Genomic DNA, 25,344 nt, shown 5'->3' on the forward strand with positions numbered 1-25,344 from the left:
AGTGAAACGCGGGCGTTAAAGTCAATCAGCCAATGCACAGCAGTCGTAGTGTGGCCGCGTGTTAGACGTGTCCCAGAAGTGGCGCACGCGAAAAGAACGGCAGAGTTTATTATTTGACGCAAGACACGACCCTCCTGCGTCAATACTACTACCGGTAGCTAGGATCAGGCAGACCGGAAGTCACTCGTGTAAAAATACGGTGGATCCGGTCGATTTTCAAACTAATATGCAATCGTAACCCACTTTTTGAGTCCATCAGATCTCTTGAGTGGTAGATCGGGGCACAGTTGACTTGTCTTTTTTGATTTACTGCTGTCTTCTCTGCTATAATAATAACCAACACGGCCCCATGTTCAATACAAAACCCTCCTACCATAACAAAACAAGTAGGAACTAATATTCACATAGGAACTTAAGTTATACAACATAAAATAAACAATACAAATTAATACTACATCACATTTGTAAAATATAAACACATAATAAAATAAATGATAGCCCATTTAAATAAAATAAATTGAAATGAGCTAAAACACCTGTAATTAAATGATAAGAATAATACACAGATCCTGCTTACACAATTAAATTTATTAATTTCTGTGTGGTGCTTTAAGTTGAGAAAATCCACCAATAAAGCTTTTGAAAACCATTCATAAGGAAAAAAAAATATTCATTGAGGCGTTTCATTTGTAAAATACATGTTAAAATCTTTGTCATTGGGATTGTTTTTCTCTTTAGCACAGGACGTCTTTTTTCTTCTTTCTTTCAGAAAGAAAGCTGACCAATACGCGGGGTCTGAAAGGCAAATTTTTGTTGGATTATCTTTAAATACCCGCTATATTTTTTAGCAGAATTCTAGCTTCATATAGGCTAATGTTCCTATTTTTGAAAGCACAAAGGTGTGTAATAAACAACTAGCACATTTATATTTTGCATTCTATTTTCTTACTGTACCGAAAATGAACCGAACCGTGACCTCAAAACCGAGGTGCGTACCGAACCGAGATTTTTGTGTACATTTACACCCCTAAATGTAACGCATGTAACGCACATTGTCTCATTGCCGAAACTGTGACAAAATCCGAACGGAGAAAAAAACCGTAATGCACGAAAAACGTACAGATTTTGAATGTACGACGTACACATTTAAAAATCAGTGCTCACTTGTACAAATGACGCCGAAACCGTACACCTTGACAGGTATGCTTATGTAAGGCTAGATGTCTGAAGGCAGAGTTGGCAGCATAATAAACTGGCGGCCATCTGCATCAGCTTTATTGTAGCAGACGTAAGGAAAGTGATTTTCTTAACTAAAATACTCTTAACTTGCTGAATTCTTGTTTGATTTACAAACTTATTGGTTTATGACAAACTGTATTAACGTGGCTATGAAGTTAATTTGTCAGTGTCGTTAATCTGAGTAAACTATTGATAACAGTATGCTAACGTTAATAGCTGCACTAGCTTTTTCCTGACTCATGGCGTGCACACACAGCCACGCACAGTCTCACACTAAACAATTTTCATAAGTAAAGAAACCTCATACCTGTTTATAGGTGACTTATTATATGAAGTGTAATTTCACCTTGAATTAATATTGCTTTTTGGTTTTACTTCTCCTAGAAAGAACGACTGGCACAAGTCCGAAAGCAAATCTGCAGAGAAGCGCATGAAAAACAAAACCTGGGCAATTACAGGTAAGGAAAGAAGACCTTGCCTTCCAGGAGCATTTATCATAATACTAATGTCTGCTCTACTTATTATTATGAGGCCATCTGATTTCTTTGATTTCCTCAAAGAGAAAACATGCTGTGCCAGGGTGAGCATACAGAATAGTTTGTACTTACGCACAAGAATTAAACAGCATTTGTACAAGTTAACATGTTATGTAAGGTGGAAAAGGAAATCACTCAATTAACGGCAAGTTCTTTACTTTCCAACTCAAAAAAAGGACTTGGTATATTTGCTTTATCTTTTAGCTGCAAGTCAGCCCCCTCCCTATTTGTGTTATATTCTTTGCTAACTACTTGAGACCTTGGTAGAAAGAGTGCCAGCGCCACAGTTACCTCACAGATGGATCATATCCACCTCTTAATGTGACTCAACAAAAAGTTCTGATTTACAGCTTTGTCCTTGTAAAGTCTTTTTGCCCGTGTGTCTTTATTTCACCCGGTCTGTTCTTTCAGCAACATTTTCACTACATTTAAGTGAAAGCCTAAGTTTATTTCATTAAGTCGTGTCATGTTCGGTGGCCTAAAAGTGCCAACATTCAAGGTATTATAATTTGAAACACAATGCCATCTTTCAGTAAACTTTAATTACGTGGCTTCTTTGAAAAGTTTTCGTCTAGTTATGGAACTAAATTCGTCACAGCAATTAATTGTTGCCCAATATTTTGATCCTTGAAGTCTAATGTATTCTCTCTCCTTTATCACCACTAATTAGATCTAAGGCCTCTGTAGTGCAAACATGGCCTCTTCTGTACACAAATGATCTTAAGCAGACAACACAATAAGGGTAAGTTAAGAACAGTCGAGTGCAGCCTTAGCCATGTAGTTATTAAACTTACACACACCAAAAAAATAGTCACAGCATAATGCATTTTTTCAGTGTGAATTCTGGGCCTGTTTAAGTATTACAATGATACCTCTACATACGAATTCTTTCCAGGACCTTGTTTATAAGTCGAAATGGTCTTATGTCAAGCAGGATTTTCCCATAAGAATACATTATAATTCCATTAATTCGTTCCACAGCCCAAAAACCTACACTAAATCCTTAATTAATACTGCTGTTACTATCGCAAACAGCAATTACAAAGAGCAAAACAAATAAATTCTGAATAAAAATCAGAATAATAATATAATACCGTATTGGCCCGAATATAAAACGGCCCTGATTATAAGACGACCCCCTCTTTTTCAAGACTCAAGTTTGAAAAAAGACTTTTTGAACACCAAATTAATTTTTATACTGAAAATAATTACAGTACATCTGAAACAAATGATCATAACAATATATTTGAGAGAAAAAGCATGTTATTTTGCCTCATTCAGATCTTAATATCTGAACATTTAAATATGTAAACTAAAGTGCGATCACATTCGTAAATGAATGGCTTCTGGTTTTTGAAATGTAAATAAACCAATCTATTGTGATAAAACAACAAAACTGCAATACTGCATTAACCATCAAAGTGAAGTATAACTGTAACTGTAGTCTTGAAACAAATCTGAATAAGGATAAACATTGCAATAAAATAATGCAAACTGGTTAAATTTGAGAGTAGTTGAGATCTGTCGTGACAGAACATCACTTCAATGATATCTGGCACCATCTAGCGTCTAGTGAATGGGGAGAGTAGCTGAGATCCGTCATGACAGAACATCGCTTCAATGATATCTAGCGTCGTGAATGGGTATAACGTCTAGCGAATATAAAACGACCCCCTCTTTTTCAATCTTATTTCAGTGCACTGGGTGATGACGTAGGCCAGTGGTGTCCAAACTATTCCACATAGGGCCGCAGTGGGTGCTGGATTTCATTCCTACAAAACAAGATGACATCTTTTCACCAATCTGGTGTCTCACAAGTGTAATCAGTTGATTGCAGTCAGGTGCTGCTTGTTTTAGCACAAACTGCATTGGTTAAACTTTCTGTGCTCAATTGGTAGGAACCAAAACCAGGACCCACAACGGCCTTTGCAGACAGGTTTGGACACCCATGACGTAGGCAGAGTAACGATTTCAGCTGATTTAGAATCCACCCCATTGAGGGAGAAGATTCAAAGCGAGGAAAATACGACAGAGAGCAGCAAAATGTAATCATTGTTTTAATCTCTCTCCTCCAATATTTTTACAGGATATTCTTTTTATCTAAGTATTTTCCCCCAATTATGTTATGGTCATGACAAATAAGTCTTGTGCTAAATGGAATATGAAAAATTAGAAATGCATAATGGTCTAAACTGCCGACTTCTTAAACCTCCCGAACTGTATTTTATGCCAACGGAGTTAGACCGGCTTTTGATATTTCCCTGCCCCGGCTTCGGAGACGGTGGAAAGACCATAAAAAAAAAACAGGAAGCGTGACAGCTCGGCGACATGCAAACCCGAACCAAGTGGCTTTTCCAAGTCTTTTTCTCGCCATTCGAAAATGAAAAATCATACAAAACTACCCCGACTCATGTCACACACGGCGGCAGGGTTGATTGTCTTCACCGATCAGCCAGCCCTCAGGGCCGATCAAGTTTCGGCTCGTCGTTCTGCTGCGACCCCGGCAGGCAGGCAGTGCTCATTGCTGGTGGTCTGCCAAATTTTGCACCCTTAAAATATTTTTCTCCCAAAGCTTTTGTGGCGGTGAATAAACCCTCTTTTAAATTCAGTTGGACTCTCAATGTTATCAAGTGTGCTAAATAAATAAGTTACATCATAAACATACATGTGCAAGTGCGCAAGTTACAGCATTTTAAATGAGCCCTAGAATAGACATGTGTAAAGGGGGTTATCAAAATACTTACAAAAAGGCTCATAAATAAGGCTGGACAAATGAGGATTCTGCGCAAATTGGCTGTGAGGAGTTGACGGCTTTTGCTTGGAAGCACCTGTGGCGTTTGTTGGCTCCTGCCACAAAACAGGAACCTTGACATGGATTAAAACAGGATACAGTATATCGGATGTAGCACAAAAACAGATTTTAGTGCTTAAAAAGCCTCATGAAAAAGTACAGTTAGTTGCAAGCATCAGCCCCCCCTCCCAAAATGGCATTTGTTGTTTTTTGCAAATAAAATGTTTTCCTATCACTCTACATCACTGGCATGGATCCATGAACAATACATCCTCTTTCGATACTGCTTATCCTCACTGAGGGATACAGGTCTGCTGGATCTTATCCCAGATGAGTTAGCGAAAGAAGCGGAGTACACCCTGGCCTGGTTGCCAGGTATACAGACCACAAGACCAGGGTAGGGTCGGGAATGTATAGCTCGTGAGCCAAATCTGGCTCTTTTGATGAGCTCATCTGGCTATCCCCCAACACCGATATCTTGTGTGGAATTGGCTGGCTCTCCTGACACTCCTAATGAGCTGAGCATACATTAACACATTGATCTTGGACACTTCAGACATACGTCGCAATTATATGCTTCAATTCGGCGGGCATCAGTGGTTTGCCCGTTGTGGATTGCATGGAGCCTGACTTATAGCTCACCTTTTGAGACTCGGAGCTGTTTGACGAGAGGCCTCATCAGCCTCCGCTGTCCGCTCAGCCAGCAGAGGGGTTGGCCCATCCCATCTAAGTGTAGAGGTGAGTGAATTGGAGTATTTTAACATGCAGAAGGAAAATTAAACCACAAAAATGACTGTGTGTTAACCCAAATGAGAGACACACTTTTAAATCAATGAGTCAGACATTCCCCTTTATGGTTGTCAAACCAGTGTAGGGTAGGTAGTGGTAGAGTCTTATTTTTCGTGTTCTTAAAACAAGGCTGAGCAATGATATTGTATCATCCCAAGGAACAACATTAGGCTTTCGTTGTTGCTTTCTCAGGATTTGATTTCAAATGCGTCGAATGCTTGGAAAAAGCGATCAGCTACTTCACTGAGCACACTGTCATTCTCCTGCACCTGTGTTTCAAGTAAAGCATTCAAATACAACACAGAAATAACAATGTTCACAAAACAGATTCATACAAGCTTGACAAACAGAACATAGAATTGTCTGCAAGTAAATATAATAAGTACCGTATATTTCTGTCTACAAGTCGCACCTGAGTATAAGTCGCACTAGCCATAAAATGCCCAACGAAGAGAAAAAAAACGTATACAAGTCGCTCCGGAGTATAAGTTGCATTTTTGGGGGAAATTTACTTGATAAAATCCAACACATAAAACAGACACGTCATCTTGAAAGGCAATTTAATATAAAAATACAATAGAGAACAACATGCTGAATAAGTGTACAGTGTACAGTGCATGAACAATGAAATGCGAATATACTTTCCTCACCAGGACGCTACGGCTCGGTGCTGGCTATTCAGCGGGCTAAACTCCCAAATGACGATGTTGGACGTCCATATAATTTGCTGAATCAATTTCGTCCTCGATACCAAACAGGTTCGCATCGACGTAAATAAATGATAATTAGGTGCTTTTACAGCAATGACATGGCACAAACGGTTCGCATGCGTTCGCTAGCATTAGCGCATCATTCTAACAACCACACAACTGGCTCTAAGTGTCCGATCGCGGGTGGAAAACACACAACAACATCAGAAAAGATGATACACACAGGCGTTGCCTATGTAGAGATATTTTAAAAGCATAAACAATGAAAATAGGTCCGCAGCCGTGTTTCTCTCTCGCTAACTTGCCCAATCAGTCAGAGCTACGTAGTTGTCAGTCTTCTTCTGGTGTGTGACCGCTCTTCTTCACGTAAACAAGTGCAAGTGCGCCCCCACGTGGGCGTGAAAGCGCCACAAACTAAAAGCATGCATTTCAATATAAAAAAGTCAATAATACAATTGAACACACATTGCCAAAGGCAGAACGCGAACGTGGCCATAGCTATTATGTAGCTGTAACAAGTTTACCAAACCTTCAGTGTCACTCCAAAATACCAACATAACATGTGAAATGATATCATAATGTGTTAATAATTTCACACATAAGTCGCTCCTGAGTATAAGTTGCACCCCCAGCCAAAATGAAAAAAACTGCAACTTATAGTCCAAAAAATGCGGTAATATGTACAGCATATATATATATACATATATATGTATATATATGTGTGTGTGTGTGTGTGTGTGTGTATGTATGTATATGTATGTGTGTATGTATGTATATGTATATGTGTATGTACGTATATGTATATGTACGTATAATATAATGAGCAAGCATATAAACAGCTCACAAAAATTAAAGGAACAAAGTGTTTAATTTTTGTGAGCAGTATACTACATTGCTGTGCAGTGCTCCTTTAAATCAGGGCTGACAACACTATTGTTTACAACAGAGTAGTCATACTATCTGTAATGTTCAAATATGAAATTTTATGACTTTTGCGTTTTATCCATTTATTTATTTGTTTATTTTTATTATTTCCTATTTCGTGCTTTGTTTTGTTTTTAGCTCTGTCCCGCTAATTTTAATGTGACTTATGAATGACTTTTTAAATTTTTTGTTGTTGTTGTTTTTCTCGTTTTTATTCCCTTACTGGCCCTAATCCTCGTTTTTACTGTTTGATTTCTTTTTATTTATGTTGTTATGAGTGTTTCTTAATTGTGTCTTACTGATTTTAAGATGATGTAAAGCATTTTAAGTGAACTTGTGTTGAACTGTGCTAGACCAGGGGTCCCCAAAATATTCCACACCGGACTGCAGTGGGTGCTGGATTTCTTTCCAACAAAACAGCATGACACCTTTGCAAGAATCTGGTATCTTACAAGTGTAATCAGTTGATTGTAGTCAGGTGCTGCTTGTTTTATCAGAAACCTCATTGGTTAAACGGTCTGCGCTCTGTCGGTAGTAATGGAAACCATGACCCACAGTGGCCCTTGAGGACCGGTTTGGGCATCCCTGTGCTAGACAAATACATTTGCCTTGCCTTTTTATCGGAGAGGACCGTAACTACAAAGACTACTACTCTGTTCTTCGTGGATGGAATTGAATAAAATTTGGTTGGCATATTCTATGGATGAATATGCATCGATCTATAATGTCTCTGGGCTGATTAAAGGTTTAGGGAGACCCAGGCAGTTGTAGATCATTTGAACTATTTCCCCCATATCATCCTAAGTAAAGATAAGTAATCCCCATATTTTTTATTGTCATTTGTAGGCATGTGTTGGTATGATAATCTGACAGTGTGATAACCTTAAGCCAAAATATCACGGTTTCACGGTATCATGGTATTGCAATTACAGCTCTAAAAGGTGTTACTTTGAGATATATGGGTTTAAAAAAACTTTTTTTTCCATTGAATAGGATTTTTATTTTTCAAAATATTCTAAATAAAATTAAAATAAATGCAGTCCTTTAGGTGAGCCTAAACCAGCAGCCACATCTCAACATTGTAACCATCGGAACAAAATAATTGAATTATTTTACATAAAAAGCGCATGTGTATGACTTGTGACATGTTTACATTATACACACACTCTTTCTTAACACAGACAGTTGCTAGAGAGAAAAAAAAACACATGTTTACCACCGCTAGAGACACTTAACACACTGGAGTTAACTCTCATAGCTGGTGGGAAACGTTCATGACATTGTTTGTTACCTTTAATTTTGTATAAATGCGAAATCGTATTGGAGGTATTGCCTCCTCGGCAGCCACCCTCCGCAAACATTTTTACATGTCGGCAGCCTGCCTCTAAGCTGCGGCCGTCTTTAACTTTTCTGTAGCCGAAGTATTCCCATACCAGCGATTTCGTTTTCTTCGATGGAGGAAAAAGTTCAGTTTTCACCTTCTACAGCCATCCTGTAGCACAGCTGACTCACTGACACTAAGCAACAACCGGTGTGGGAGGGTTGAGCCTCACAGCTGCAAGCGTGGGATTTGTCCATGCACTTTTGGGATATAAAAAATACCTAATATTAGGGACGGTATGGCAGAATTTTTTTGCGGTTTTGAAACCTTGACGTTTTCATACCACGGTATACCTTGTACCGGTTATCAGCACATGTCTCATCATTTGCAAAGATATCAACTTGTAAAATTCTGCTTGAAGATTCTTTTGCATTGAAATTGTGTCTGGCACAAAACTGGAGTTTCATTTCTGCTTTTTATTGCATTTGTCTATTACATGTGCAACTCCCTCACGCTGAGGACGAGCGATTGTGCTTGTAATATAGACATGTACCTAAAAGAAAGTCTTTACTTAAATGAATAGTTTGATATAAATACGATCTATATAATTGAGTAAAATTGCAAGCGGATAATGTCAGCTTTTATATCAAAAGTATTGCAGGGTCATTGTGATAAAAAGTCCATTTGAGAAAAGGTGCATCACAGCTCTTTACACCCACTATTGACGTGGTGGCCTTTTGCTGTTCACTTGTGATTTATGGAGCTCTTTGAGAAGCCATAACTACAGCACTGGCCTCTGACAGATTTTAGTTTCTATTCACCGCTATAAAAGACACAGTTTTAAATGTATTTATAGAGAAAGGAAAACACAAAGCCTTGATAGATAGCCAAAAATACGTGTTAATATTATGCAAATATTTTTTTAGGAGTGCAGTGGCCAGAATATTTAATAAGGCAGAAGATGAACCATTCAATGAGGTGAAGCTAGCTATTTAGATGCTAGTGCACGGTCCTTCAATACTTTATTGTCGCATGCACACTGTGCACAAAAGCAAAGTACTAATGTCGGTCCAAGAACCTTTTCACACTTGCAACAGCTCAGTGCGAACAGGTCCAGTGGCAACTTGCGAGACGACAGACCACCCGTCTTTCTGACGTAGCCGCATCAAGGAAGAAGGAGTGCTCTTGTCCCACGCGTGAATGTATCTATTTTTCATTGTTGTACGATAAAGCCCCATCTTCTCCTATTTTAAGAAGAAAGCGGATGTACAGCAGCCCTTAAAAGGTCTTTACTACCTTTGGCAAGTGCCTATCGCCCATATCAGCATTCCGTTCGGAAAGCATACTTTTGTAGTTGTTTGTATCTGCAAGCATGCACATACGAATGTACTGTAGCGCCACCCCTTCATACGATGAAGGATTGAAGGAATTTGACCTTGTAGCCAGACTGCCGGAATCGCGCCAGCCGAACCGCTGGACCCATGCTGGCGCAGCTCCTACGACCCGGGCCAGCGGGACCCCGGCAATACGGCCAGAAGATGCGTTCACCTTAGTCTTAACCCTTTGTACTGACTCCATTTTGAAAGGTTTAAAGAAGGCTCACCGAGAACAAGTTGACAATTTATTAGTGTCGACAGCAATCAAAACGGCAAGGCGGCAAACTCGTTCCAAGGTCACCATATCAGAAGTCAACAAAAGGTTGCCGAGAAAAATGACAACGCTTAGTTAAACATTCAGTCTTTTGAAGGCTGTCGTGGGGCGGGCCATGGGCAGGAAGTAGGATGTGTTTGGGATTATTGTCTGTTTGTGGATTGGACAGGAGGATTTGGGAGTTACTCTTGTCCGGGCAACGAGGGTTGTGGATTTTGCCACCAAAGGGGCTCTTGGAGTCTTGTCAGTCGTGTTATCAGTTGGATATTGGCCGTTCTCCGGTGCTCCTTGTGTTGGTACAGAGCGTCCCGCCGGGAGAACTGATTGCGAGAGTTGCTGCGTCAATCTTTCTCATGACGCACACGTTGGGCTTCCGTGATAAGAAGGCGTTGTGTATCTTTTATGCCTTATATTCTGCTTGTTTTCCTTAAACTATGGTATTTATTTTTTATTGGGTGTGTTAGAGCAGGGGTCCCCAACCTTTTTTGCACCACGGACCGGTGTTATTTGGGTCTTTTTTTTTCACGGACCGGTGTTCTGACAAATTTTGCAACCCATCAAAAATTGCAACGATGCGGTTTTGCGCATGCGCGTAACGTTAAACATAGCCGCAAAATGCGCAAATGCAGCGATTACAAAGTAAACACTACAAACTTTCTTGAAAGAAAGGAATATTAACTTACTTTTGATCATGGAAGGACTTGTAGAAAAGTTCTCCTCAGATTCATCCTGCCATGTAAGCTTCACACAACAGCTGCACACCGCGCTCACCATTAACGACTTCGCCTTGTCGTTAAACATTAATTAAGAAGCCCGCTTCACAAAGATACGATGTTGGAAATTGTAGCAAGGTTTTCAACGCTCTTGTCGCGATGTCAGGATATTCCAGAATGACTTTAATCCAGAACCTCGGTAGAGTTGTTGTCTCAAATGTACTTTTAATAAGGTCGCCGTCATTTGCAATCTCTGTTTATTCACAAACGGGTCACGAATCCACTCCTTCACAGTTCGTGGGTCTTCGAGGTTGTAGGCTCGTCAGGTGCGCATTTCGCCGTAAAAATATCCTTTTCGCCGTAAAAGTATTTCCAAAGACGTCTGTTTTCCTGTTATCTTCGCTCGTGTGGGGGCTAATTATTTCCAGGAACAAATGTGCTGCGCCGCGGCCTAGTAATACGCTATTATCGAGGACACTCAGGACAAGCCCACATAGATATATTTTATACACAAACAAGATGTACTGGTAGCAGTCCAATCAATGGACTTCTATGACAACATTGTAATCTATCCCGTAATATTATATCTAGAGTAGACAGAGATATTGGTGTGTTAAGCAGGGGCACAGGGTTAATTCGGCCAGAATGCGGCCGTTATTAAGTTATTTTTTTTATTTGCGGCCCGGTCTCAAATGCGCCACGGACCGGTACCGGTCCAGGGCCCGGTAGATGGGGACCCCTGTGTTAGAGTAATAAAAACAGTTAGACGGTGCCTACGAGAAAAGGTACTATATCCTTCAGGCTCAACGTATGGATCCAAAATTCCATTGTGAATGGATCCAAATTTCATAATTGATTATGTCATTTTGCAATGGGCCAAATGATCAATTGCAAACAGCTTATCAGATGATGAGGATTTTACTCAGGTGTCATATACAGTAGGTTAAACGATTAATACACATTATGGTATGCAGTGTATAGACCTGTATTAACGGTATTATTAGATAGAGGTTTTGTTGAGAGAGACCCCACTCACATGACGTCACAACCACGCCTCCGTGCCATATTGTCCGTCAGCTCGTGTTTACGCATTACCGCTAGGTAAATTCCTCCTATTATGGCATGTTTTTCTGCTCGTTAACATTAATAATCAAAATGGTGAAGGCGTGCGTGGCGGTTGGTTGCAGTAACAGAGAAGATAGACTGAGAGACTTGAAGTTCTACCGTATTCCGAGAGACCCGGAGAGGAGAGTGAGATGGACTGCTGCAATTCGACGAGAAAACTGGGCACCAAACGATCACCACAGACTATGTAGTAGTCATTTTATACCTGGTAAGATGCATTTAATATATATTTAGAGGGTTTTGGGCTGACAACCACAATTAAGATCATTGCGAGGCTAATCGCCGACAACATACAGTTTGAAATTCAAGATGTTTATGTTTTCCGCCATCAATATTTTTTTGAATAATATTTAGCTGGTACCAAGTGAAAGAAGCTGGCCTCGTCTACGGATCATCAGTTAAACAGGGGTGTCCAAACGTTTTGCAAAGGGGGCCAGATTTGGTGTGGTAAAAATGTGGGGGGCTACATTGGCTGATTTACGTAGAACAATATATTTAAACAATTTTTAGCAAGCCCTTCTGTGTGTCATATTTGCTTTATTATAATTTTTTTAAATTCGTAATTTCGACAAACTCGCCTTTGTGGCGTTCTCTTTCGACACTCGGGCTCTTGCGAAATACTGCTGCTGTGAAATTAAACTAGCTTCAAGTTGCTATAATTTCTTGCTGCGTATCTTCCTTGTAATGTTGTCGTACATGTCAGCGTGTCTTGTTTGGTAATATCGCGTCACATCGAACTCTTTGAAAACAGCGACTGTCTCTTTGCAAATGAGGCAGACACAGTTGTTGCGTATTGTATTGAAGAAATAGTCCAATATCCACCTATCCTTGAATTGTCGGCCATCGCAGTCAACTTTTTTTTTTTTTTTTTGATTGTCGCCATTTTCGAAAATTGGAAGTAAAGGGTCACACGGGGGTAATGTTGCTTAGAGTGCTGCTGTTAAAGTTTTTCAAACTTTTGTGAGAATACGCTGAGTTTCTGTGGACAACATAGTTGTAAATATCAGGGTAGCAGATGTCAGGCAGAGACGGCGAAGACAGTGGGTCGAAAAATATCGATTTAGGCATCAAATATGGATCTGACAAATGGATCGACCGAAGCTTTTCCACATAACGCCTTTTATGCAACACATCCAATGAGTTTACAGCATCTGAAAGCACCGGGGCTTCCATGAATTGCACTATAAATTGCACGACAAATTGAAACCATTGAGAATAGGGATAAACAATGACGGACAATATGGTGGCCGGATACAGCGACACGTCATTGTGTGATATTGGTGAGTGGGGTCTATAGTCAGTCATCTTAAACATTTTTTCTTTTCTTGATGAAAGGATATTATGGTGAGATTCAAATGTGAATTTATACAATGTTAAACAAGCCTTGATCCTCTTAGATTGACGGCAGTGTTTAGTTTTTAGTTTTAATTTCATTTAAACTTTCAAAACTGTCAAAAAGGTTTAGAAATGAGTGGCGTGTTGTGAACTTGCATTGCATTTACAGTAGTTGTTTTTTGGTTTTATGGTTTTAATGTTCCCTCTCTTTGATTGACTGGAAACCATGTCGTGGTAGCTCAGAGGAGTATCACAAGCTAAGATATACTGAGGTTTCATGAGACTTAATGAAAGATACACTGAGGTTTCATGATACTTAATATGATACATGATACTCTACAACTTTACAGGCATTTCAATTCAGAGGTTTGCTTCTTTCAAACTGAATAGCAAGGAATTTCCTTGTTTGAAAACCATGGCACTTCCTGCATCCATAATGGAAATACTTGTCCAAAAAGGAAAATTAGATTCATTTGTAATCTATATTCAGATTACACTTGGCCAAGAAAAGGCAGGAGAGTGGACGCAGCTGCTGCTGTGTTAATATTTCATACTGTAGCTTCTCATTTTTGTGCTTTCAGGCTTCAGTCCAGTTTGACTGTACACATTAAGAAACTGACCAAGCTTAATCAATCCTGAGTTATGGTTTTGATTTGAATGTTAAACTGATGACTTTGGACACATTGGGAGGAGTAGTCTCAGGATAAACAGGTTGTGGTTTATACATTTTCCCTAATCCCCTCAGGCTAACACTAACATTGAGCACTGTTAGTTTAGTCTTGAGGTTTTTGGTGGCCTTCTGAATGAATATGTGTGTTGAACATTAAGAATGACTGATGTTTATATTGTTTCTTATCTCAAGGTTTCTACTATTTTGAGTTTTCTTGCCACTCACATCTCTTCACCATATCACAAAGTACTATTGACATATATTAATTTGCTTCTCACTACTTAGGGCTCTTTTTTGTTGTTGTTCTGTCCATCTGTATCACCTGATGAGCCAGAACCGCAACCTAATTTTAGTTTTTTTTTTTTTTTTTTTTTTTAAATAAAGCCTAATAAGCCCCTCCTGTCACCACTCGTCTTTCCTCCTTTGAGTTTAACCTTTTCCCTCATCTCTCCTTTAAACTATTTATCCCTCAGAGTTTCAGAGGTTTTTCTCATTCTGATAACACCTTTATTTCCTTCATATACTGATGCCCCTTCTTTTCCCTTTTTGCTGCACTGCTCCCTCACTATGCCTGCTCTTCTCTCCCTTTGTATGTTTGTCTCTGTGGCCAACAGACGAATTTACCCTCCAGACGACAAGCTGCTGTTGGAGAAGTATGAAAGCCTGCTCTCTTCCGCATTTCAGACCTTCCTCGCTGGGCGAGCTGCCTCACTTCAGAAAGAAATGAATAATCCTCTGAAACAAATGAAGGCACGTATCTTCGTAGCTGTCTGACTGTCAAATATGTGCACAGACATACACACGCACGCGCTCACGTGGACACACGTACACACATTCTTCGATTCTCCATGCAAATATGGCCAAAGAAAGAAAATGCATTTCCATTAGCATGCTGAAAACAGGTAACATGCCGATATTGCTGAATTGTGAGGAAGTGGTTTGCGTTTGCTAGGGGAAAAAAAAAAAAAAAATGGACTTTTTCAAACTGCTGCTAACTTGTAGTGCGCCCGTACACAAGCTTTTCAAATCAGGGAGACACAATTCAGTTTCTACATATCATGTTGTCTTGTTTTCTGTATTTTGGCTTTGTCAGTTGCTGAAAAGGCTTCAAGTTGATAACTAATGGTTAATGGTGAAAGTCAATGGTGAATAGGTATTTTTGACAGTTGGAATGACACCACACAAAGTAATCTGAAAGGACTTGACAGAGATGTCATGTGCAACTATTGCAGCCTTTGTTGAAATATCCACCTCTTGCTTGTCACATTTTGTGTTTTCGAATTTTATTGTGTTTCAAGACCGAATAGCTGACATTCTTTTTGTACAGATCAGTCAAAAGTAAGCAGAGGGAACACATACTTTTAGTCAGCACACAAAGATGCGATCTGGTTCAAAGTGTGAAAAGAATGAAGCCAAGAAAAACAAATTGGGCTCTGCAGTCAGATAATGGTGTCACAATGGTGACACTAAAAACAGTGCTGTCCTTTAGGAAGGCATGACTTGTGGGAGATGTGAATTTTAGCAGATTAGAGTTAGAACTAGGGTGACAGCTATTATTAGTCTGTTGCTGAGAAATATCTACACAGAATGTTACCGTCCCCTTTTTAATATTTCAGCCTTTTTTTTTTTTTAATAAATGAGGCACTAATCCTCCTTCGTAATACTCAACAAACAACAGTGCTTCAACAAAGGTCATTAGGCACTGCCAGAATTCATACATAAAGTGCACTGACATTTAAAAACAAAAAATAAAAATTAAGTGTGCCGTACAGTTAAAAAACTACGGTATTACACACACACACACACACACACCCCCACACAAAAAACACTCTTTGATCAAAATCAAAATCAGCAAGTTTTAGAAGGATGAACTTTACATTTGAGGTTGGACTGATTCCAATTTACGTGTGAAAATCTCAAGGTGACGATTGTAAGTTATACAGTAACTTTAAAGTTAAAACAAGAAATAATGTATTTTCAGAAGGAAACCATTTTGTGGCCACGCCATAAGCCAGAAAAAAAGACTATAATAGATTTTATTTTTAAATTCCCCTAAAGTTTTGACATGACATATGCTTTGTAATGAGCAAGCCACAACTTGACTGGCTGGCAGACAACCACAAGCAGTAATCCAAGTTTTATTATAGTGGAAATAAATGGAGAAATTAATGTCCTGTGTCAATGTGGAGGCCAAGTTGCGGAGGCAGAAAATGTCACGGTAGAAGCTGCCAAGAATAGATAAAATACTGCTCTTTCAAAAAATCTCTACAAGCAAGAGGTTTGCTCTGAACGGAATTGGATGGTACGCTTGATCTTTTGGTATTAGAAATGTGTTGTGGACAATTAAGTCTGCGAACACCTTACTCTGCAACAGCAAAGTGCAACTAGTGGTATTGTACTGTCAGTCAGTACATATATGAAAATCTCTATCTAGAATTCGAGCGATTGCATAGTGTTACGTCCCAAATCAAAGCCTCGCTAAGGGAGCTACTTAAAACGAGCTACACGTTTACAAGTGGACACAAATCAACAATTTATTTACACAACCCAAATATCAATGAGTACAAAATACAAAAGAAGCTTGCTTCAGGGTAAGCCAAGGCCAAAACAACAAACAAAAGGAATTTACACTTAAACTCCACCCCCTAACTAAACCCTGATCATATAAAAAGAAATAACAAAAAGACAGCCACTACCCTGGCTTCAAAATAAACAAAACAGGGGAAAACGGATTGAACATAAATGGCGGCTTACCCCTACTGCCTCAATGCTCTTTAAGTACAGTGCTGAACAAAAACGAACCGATAATGAAGAACACAAAGGACCTCAACGAAAAAGTGTACCAACTGGACACTCAGACTTCCATTCTCCGTGTCAAACAGATGAACAGGACAGATTTATTTAAACAAAAAAAAACAAACAAAAAAAAAACAAAAAAAAAGCGGGAGTGTAACAAACAAGCGATCAAGTGCGATAGCGAATGGATGGCGAGCAAAAGCAGCTGGCGAGAAGGTACTGGGCACGAATGCTGTCAAATGCGACCTCGTCTGTCTGTTGACAGCGGCTGAGTTTTGAAGCTTGGCGCCGTTACTTTGTGAGCAATCAACGGCGGCCACGACGTCAGCCCGTCCGGCATCAATCAGCTTACGTCACAGTGGGAGGGGACGCAGCCACCTGGCGGAGGCGAGGATCAACTGACTGTTGATGTCTTAAAGGGCAACTGAAGAGCTTTTCGGATTTCACTCTTGAGTGTTTTACTCAGTTGAATTGTATTAAATGCATCATTCGCTGTCTCAAAAAGTCACATTAAAAAAAGATAATTGACCGCGTAGTTTTTGAGTTATGGCCATAGCAACACCATAGCAACGAGGGACGCGCCGTCCTGCCGACCGCTACCTCATGACGTAACTTCCAAGAAGCCTCGCCACCACTCTGAACACGGAAATATAGCACCACGCTATCCTCGCCATATATTGCAAACATTTTCTGTGTTTTACTCGCGGGATTCGTCATGCCATCTCGATGTGTAGCGATGAATTGCTCACAGGAAGACTCGAGACTCTAGGAGTGGTCCAAAAAAACTTCTCCTGCAAAGGTTTGGACCGTTTTTGTGAGCATGCATACAGGTCCCCAATTTTTTAAATGTAATTCATTCAGTCAGTGCTTCAGCCTCCTCAAGTTTGGCTCTCACGTCTGGGATCTCCTGACGACACAGGTATACTCTTGGAAGGGTAATTACTTGACGGTTTACAGCAATACCTGGAAAATAAAATCGTTTTGTCATTTATTTTGAAAAATCAATAACATATCATTCATTTAGCCACATTTAGGCTAGCTTTACCATATTTAGATCAGTAGGAGCTATCCCATTACCTAATATCCAGTTTTAGCTAGGTGGAGAGCGTGGAAAAATATACAACCATGTAATCGCATTCTCTCTAATAAAAAATTCACGATGCTGGATTTAGGCTTACCACTCACTCTCCCGTTCGTGAAGTGTCGAGCTGTCAATTGGCGTCATGACGCCATCTGCTATGTCAAGTAAATCGCCGTCATCTGACGCCTCAGGTTAAAACATGTAGGGATTAATTGTAGTTCATATTTCCTGGGAGCCTTTGCCATCGATAGCGTCACGAAAGAGCGATCCTGAATGGTTACCTTTGGTGGAAATATCACTGACATCGTTGTTGCTGCTATGTTAGCTGTGGGTAGTGTTCTGTTGCCTACGTCATACTTCCGGGTTTGCAAAGGGACCATTAACGGAGTGAAAAAAAACTAAAAAAAAACCGCAAATTATCCTTGCAATTACGTGTTGATAATGTCATGGTTGTTTTGACGAACTCGTCCAAAGTTTATATTCGTAAAATTACACCAAAATCCGGAAAGGTCTTCAGTTGCCCTTTAAAAAAATAATTAAACAATCAGGGCCATCACACATAGTCTCACGCTCGCTCCCTCCCTCAGTCTGCTCTTTGTTCGTCATAGAGTGAACTGGAGTTGCCCTTTAAAGTAAACGATGATTGAGAGACGGTTAAGCTTTGATCTTGCCAGAGACTAAACCTTCAAAGTGCCACATGCGTCAATCCTCGTTTAACTTGTTAAACATTCGCTGTGGCAACTCATAGTGTGTAAGTGAGCAGCTGGAGCAGATTTGAGTGGACACTCAATGAAGCATTTAATAAAGACTTGAATTTTTTTTTTTCACTTTTTTAAAAAATGGATTGGGCGTCTACTTTTTTTTTTTTGTTTAAAAATAATTCTCTGGGACAGTAACATGTTTAAAACTTATCATAATTATTACATTTAAAGTGCTTAAAAACAATTTGTTAAAATATATATATATATGTATATACATAAAAGTTTTTTAATTCTAATTTGGGGAAAAGGGTAAAAAAAACGTATATGAATCTCTTTCTATGATAGATCTGAAGAAATACAGTGGTACCTCGACATACATACGATTGCTTCGACACACAATCTTTTCGACATCCGACGTAAAATTTGACTCGCCATTTGTTTCTACATCCGACAACATGCTCGAAGTACGACGACATGACAACAACGCAGACAGACGCACAGCTCTCAGGCTGGGACGCGAACCCACGCGCCGTGACAAATCTAGTTGGCAGGCATGGACGTTAACCACTGCGCTAATAAGCTCAAGCCAACGGAGTAGCCGCTAGCGTTCTTACATGAAGGGATCGGCAGTGAAGGTTTCGGGCCCGGGTTCACGTCCCAGACTGGTCAGAGGTGGGAGCGGAACGCGGGGCGCCATTGACACTCGGGTTACAAATGGGGGCTCGTCCGGGATCGGCAGTGAAGGTTTCAGGGGGAGAGTGTAACGGGTACACACACAGTGTATCCGTTGTAGCACGTGGAAACCTCCCCGCCGATTCTTTCATGTAAGGGTGGCTCGAGCTTATTGGCGCAGTGGTTACCGTCCTTGCCTGCCGACTAGATTCGTTGTGGCGCGCGGGTTCGTGTCTCAGCCTGGTCAGAGGTGGGAGCGGAATGCGGGGCGGCATTGATACTTGGGTTACAACAGGTTTCAAAAAGGTTGGTATAGGTGGTGAAACAAGGAAAAAGGTGACGCTTACCATTGAAATGAAGACGCATAGAAAAAGATGAGCGTGGGGTGCGTATCCGTGAACTGGCTCAACAATTCATCTCCATGGCCCTCCTTCGACCACCGTTCGCCAGTCTTTATAAGTTAAGTTGACTAGGGCTGTCCCAAACGACTAATTTTCTCCCGATTAGTCAGCCGACTATTTTTACGATTAGTCGACTAATCTAATAATTAATTTTTAATTTATTTATTATTTTCTTTTTTTAAACTAATTAAGCAATGAAATTTTTGTTGACGCTTATCAATTAAAAAAAAAACATTGGAACACTCAAATCATTTATTAAAGTACAAATAAACACGTAAATAACAATAATAAATCACAAATAAACAATGAGTTCAAATGCTGATAGAATTAACTAGTGTAGCATCCCGATTGAAAAGATGGTCTCTTAAACTGATGGTTTACAACTTTCATTCCATCCTTGATGTAAACACACCGTAAGAGCTACGGCGCACACAAATAAAGCAACACAATTAGAAATTAACAAAAACTTTTCACCTTTTTCCTTTTAAACCTTATTTATATATCAATGAATTGCCTATATGAATTGCCTTCACCTTATTACCTTATCATTGACAATCTCTCCCTTGAGTGCAATCACTGTATATACTGTATATATTTATGACCTTTTAACCTTATATAATTTTCTATACCATAAAATAAACCATAACATGAAATAAACATTTCAATTAACATTAAGAACAATACTAATAGCACTTATAGGCCCATTGTCAATGAAACATTATTATTTAGTAAGGCGACAGCACCCTCTGGTGTACAAAAAATGAAAGAAAAAAAAAAACAAAAAAAACCTTACAAACTGCGTGAAGGCGCTTGAGGTGTTTATTCACGGCCGACGTGCAGCCAAGCTTGGCACTGAAGAGACAGGACAGAAGAGTGTACTCTCCTATGTTTCTTTGAAATAAGTCAATGTTTTGGACACTCTGGTGCGCTTTTTTTGGCTTTGTGCCGCTTTCCCTGCTTGCAAACAGAGCATCCGACATTCTAACTTTCCACGCATATATTTTTTTAACCCTTCATTAACCGTCGACGGCATGTTGTGCTCGTCGACGGATTTACGTCATCGATGACGTCGACTACGTCGACTAGTCGGGACAGCTCTAAAGTTGACAATTATTATTGTGGTTAACATCACCAAAGAAATCGCCAGCTTCGTCAGGTTTTAAACATTTATTTCAGAACTTATTCAACACAAAACGCCGCAGTTGACTGTGTTCTCAAGAAAACATTGAAAGTGAAAGTAAACTCTAAACTGGACCGCTCCCTCTCTCTGTCACGTCGGTCACGTGGTGCGTTCAGGTACAGAAAAAAATACATCCGCCACATAACAACCCGTTTCATTACATTACTACAGGAATTAATATATTATTATTCTGATTTTTATTTATAATTTATTTGTTTTGTTATGTGTAATTGCCATTTGTAATGGTACCAGCAGTATTTATTAAGGATTTAGTGTAGGTTTTTGGGCTGTGGAATGAATTAATGGAATTATAATGTATACTTATGGGAAAATCCTGCTCAACCATTTCGACTTACAAACAAGGTCCTGAAACGAATTAACTTCGTATGTAGAGGTACCAATAAATATCGAACCCAAAAAAAAAAAAAGAAAAAAATGTTGTTTTTTTTGGGGAGGGGGTGCTTTCTTCATGGTTTTTCACTTATCGTGGCGGGTTCTGGTCCACATTAACTGTGAAAAATGAGGGATCACCGTATCTACATGATGATTCAAAAGTATAAATTCACATAATACCTATGACAAAAAAACACTTTCATATGTACACATCTACTATGCAACATTAAACCAAAGGCCCCTTTAAACACCCAAAAGTGCCTCTTGATTTTAAAATCAGTTTTAATTGGGAGTGGCAAATGGGAGCTATTCATGCACTTGATAGTGAAGTAATATCAATCACCTTTGCCTGCATTTCATCCATGGCCAAATGGCAAAAAGCCAAAGTATATTCATGAAGCTTGTGATCCCCTTTGCTAAATTTAGCCTCTATCCACACCACCAGAGAGCATCCCATGTCCAGCCAGGCAGTGGATGTGTTATGTATGTCTTTGGATTTTCTATGATATTCTTACTTACAGTATAGTTTCTTCTTAACTGTATAGAATTATTATTCCTTTGGTTCTCAGCTATTTCATCTTTTTTGTGTGTGTGTTGGCGTGTAGGAGGAGGACATCTTAGATCTGCTCGAGCAATGTGAACTGGACGATGAGAAGCTGATGGGCAAATCCTCGAGGCAACGTGGCCCTAAGGTGCTTTACAGTGAGCGAGAGAGAGAGCGAGTGAGAGAGAGATACAAACTGGGAAAGACAGGGGAGAATAGAGGCCAGTTGCCTCTGGGGACCCCTCGTAAAAGTACAACGATGGGGAGTTTGGGGGGGTGGTAGGGAGACAGGTGCATGGATCTAATGCCCACAGAGCGCACATGGGATGTGATTCCGAGTAGTGTGTTAGGCTCAAGGGGAAAGAATCAGAGAGGCCCAAAGAAAGGACCTGAGTGCCTCAAGGGGACAGCTGTCAGGCTGCCTCCTTTTCTCACCACACTATCTTCCCATCGCCCTCTTTCTCTGCCACAAGCACCTGCACTTCCCCAAGATTTCCCTCGACACCACATTACTCCCTCCATCACCTTGCTTCGCTCGCCTCCCTTCAGCATACGCCCCCACCCAATTCCGCTTCTCTTCCTGCACATCTCCATCCATCCCTCACTTGAGGGTTAAATTGGCTAGAACACTCGCTCGACAGGGCAGTTCAGTGATGCATTAGCTAGAATAAGAACTTGTTTAGACACAATCTCTGTTGTCCAAGTTCATTTGGATGGCGTCACTTTCAGAGCTGGGGAAAGAAAGAGATGTGACGGGTAAATTTACTTCGTGGGGTGTCGTGCTCACACACACCATCTGGTAAAAACTGGACCAAACGCTAGAATAGAGAGTAGAGTTAATTGTTAGATTTAGAATTTGTGGGGATGGACGAGGCACAATATATAGAAGGGATACTGTATGAAATTTCACTCAATTGCTTTTTAAAAATCTTTTTATATGTAACTTCGCCAACATTCCCTCATTCTTTATCTGTCTTTTAATAGTTTGATTGTTCTCTTTATTTAGGACAACTAAAATGTAACAAGTACAGGTAGTCCCCAGGTTTCGACGGACCCCACTTATGCGATTTCGACTTTACGATGCCTGCGTCTCTTCATTTCTTTCTTTCTTTTTTTTTTTTTTTAATGTTCACTTTTGTTTTGTGATCCATGCTTTTATTTTGGCGCAGAACATGTACAGACGCTCCCGCGCACACCACACACGCGTCACGCACACACAGAGCAGCCGAGTGACAGAGGAGACAGTCTGCTTGCACATTTGTTGCTTGTAAAGCATTCAGAGGCGACGGCTGTATATAACCCTTTTGTACTGTTTATTGTGCGTTTTCAATGGTGGTTGAATACTACGGGCGAGTTTATGTGATTTTTTTTGATAGATATGCGGATGCTAGACGATACATGCCAATCATTTGTTATTGCTGTATCAGCTGTTACTTGTAAACGCAAATTTGAGTTGCAGTTATTGAAAATGAGACTGATTTAATTTCCTTTTATTTAGTTTTATTCTGCAAGTGTTGATGTCATGAACAGCTGAATAAAGTCAGCAAACTACACAGACATCTGACATTGTCATTTCAGAGCTTAGCTCACTGTCTAGCTAGGACTTAGCTCCAACGTCCTGGCGAGGACAGTACAATGACGTATAATACATGTTTTTGGATATTTTTTATTTATTTTTTAATTTAGTGGGTGTTTTGAGGTATTTAAAGGGTCGATTCTGACTTACACGGAAATCTGGGTTACATCACCAGTGCAGGAACGGAACTCGTTCGTAAACCGGGTACTACCTTTATTCTGGCTTTTCCATGGTCAGGTGCTCCACAAATCCAGCAGGAAGTGATATACAGTGTTTTGAAATTGCCATGTAAATAGAAAATCAATGTGGAAGCCCATTGAATAAATGTTCTGTCACTCCGTTAAAAGACAATCAGGTTAAGATGTATGCACACTTGTCTTGGTTAAGGATACTGTAACCAATATGAAAACATAGTTTTCATCAGGAAATTGCTGTTGTTTTCACTTCTTATTGTTCAATTCTGAAACAACGATATTTGTCGTATTAGAATTCTTCTATACTATCATCTGTGCACTGTCATTGCCTACAAGTGGCAGCTTCTTGCTTTTGACACATGGATTTTAAAAGCAAAATTAAATCAGACGTCTTCCGAACTTTTGCAAAGGAAACTGATTGGTCCAGCCAGTTACCTTTAGCAATAGATATAGCATCAAGCTGACATATTGTAAAGTGCAAAGTTTGAGGCAAGCCTTTTCGAACTGGTGTTCATTTTTACACATTATTCAAAATAGCACTAAAGTCATTTTCCAATATTTTAAAATTTTTCATGCATGATATATGTCAAAATGGGAGTGTGCCATGTTTGAATGTTATTGGTGCCTCATTACACAAGTAACTGCCCTCTTCATTCTTCTTCCACGCCTGCTAATGCAGGGAACACTGAGCATTGAGAAAATGAGCCGCACCAAGCATACAGTAAATAATGCAGTATTTAGATCTATACATGTGCATCTGCTGTGATTTAATGCAATGCTTTTGTCACACAACCAGCTCCTGTCTTTGCCTTGTTTTTCCCCTGCAACCTCTACCCTTTGCCACTGTTCGCCGTCTGGGGGCCGACAGGCACTTTGCTCGACTTGCTTGCTAGCAAAAATCGACCTCCTCGCCTGGTTCTCGATCGACTTTCAGGGACCTCCACAAACCTCTGCTGTTCGCTGTCTAGCCATCCGAGATGAACTTTGCACGGCTCGCTTACTACCAAAAAGTCGGCCTCGTAGCCTAGTCCTCGATCAAACTTCCCCCCCCTCGTGACCTCCACCCACCACCACTGTTCGTTGTCTAGTTGGCCGGCTGAGAGGCACTCCGCATGGCTTGCTCACCGCCAATATTCGGCCTCTTTGCTATCGCCTGTGTGTCACTTATGGACGTCTGCAATGCAACGATGGCCCTTAGCCTTGATGCACCGAGTGAGTGTGTATTCGTCAAGCGAGTGAAATGTTTTATTCAAATACAAAAAAGGAATATGGAAGTTTGCCTCTTGACTGAAATACTCGTGCACAGACCCACGCTGAAGCGGGAGTGTCAAGTCAGTAAATATTTACCGTAATTTTCGGACTAAAAGCCGCTACTTTTTTCCTTCATTTTGAATCTTGCGGCATATAGTGCAGTGCAGCTTGTTTGTTGATTTATTTGGGTTAATAGGTAGCACTTTGTTTGACAGCGGTTGTCATAAGACTGTCATAAAACCATCATAATTATGACATGACACTATCATGGGCATTATTATCTCAATTTTGAATGGATGTAAAAGATCCAAGCTGGACATATATGGAGTTAGTGACATAATTTCCCGGATGACACTTAATGATATCTGTTATAGGCATTCATTATTGCTCATGCTGGTTTCATGTCATAATTATGACACTCTTATGGCGCCACTGTCATATAAAGTGTTACCAAATACCACAACAAGCAATTAATGAAACAACTCGAACACTATCTGAAGAAATAATTAGCATAGAAAATGAATTTTGATTATTTACATCTGTAGCGCTGCAATACATGCTAGGAGGCATGTTGGACAACAACAGTGTTGACAGCAGGTGGCAGCAGAGGTTCACTGTCTCCCCCAAGGGAGCAATGATGGCTAAATGAAGCTTCTTAAAGCAATGATGGTGGTTAATTTGGTTTTATGACAGTTGTATGATGCCTCTATCAAATAATGTGTTACCGGTTAATATCTTTTGATGTAAATATC

General features: G+C 40.0%; 1 protein-coding gene across 9 annotated transcripts in view; it reads left to right on the forward strand.

The window, feature by feature from the left end:
- Positions 1–25,344, forward strand: part of ttll7 (tubulin tyrosine ligase-like family, member 7) — a 190,734-nt gene that overhangs the window by 73,906 nt on the left and 91,484 nt on the right. For all 9 annotated transcript variants that reach the window (XR_009063739.1, XR_009063741.1, XR_009063738.1 and 6 more), the window contains exons 12-14: positions 1,624–1,697; positions 14,418–14,553; positions 21,633–21,719. Coding sequence is in view for 4 of the 9 variants with exons in the window: in XM_057840102.1 (XP_057696085.1) it covers positions 1,624–1,697; positions 14,418–14,553; positions 21,633–21,719 (297 nt within the window). In the remaining 5 variants the exon portion in view is untranslated. The remainder of the gene's footprint in view (positions 1–1,623; positions 1,698–14,417; positions 14,554–21,632; positions 21,720–25,344) is intronic.

This window comes from Corythoichthys intestinalis, chromosome 7, assembly GCF_030265065.1.
Source record: "Corythoichthys intestinalis isolate RoL2023-P3 chromosome 7, ASM3026506v1, whole genome shotgun sequence".
NCBI lineage: Eukaryota > Metazoa > Chordata > Actinopteri > Syngnathiformes > Syngnathidae > Corythoichthys > Corythoichthys intestinalis.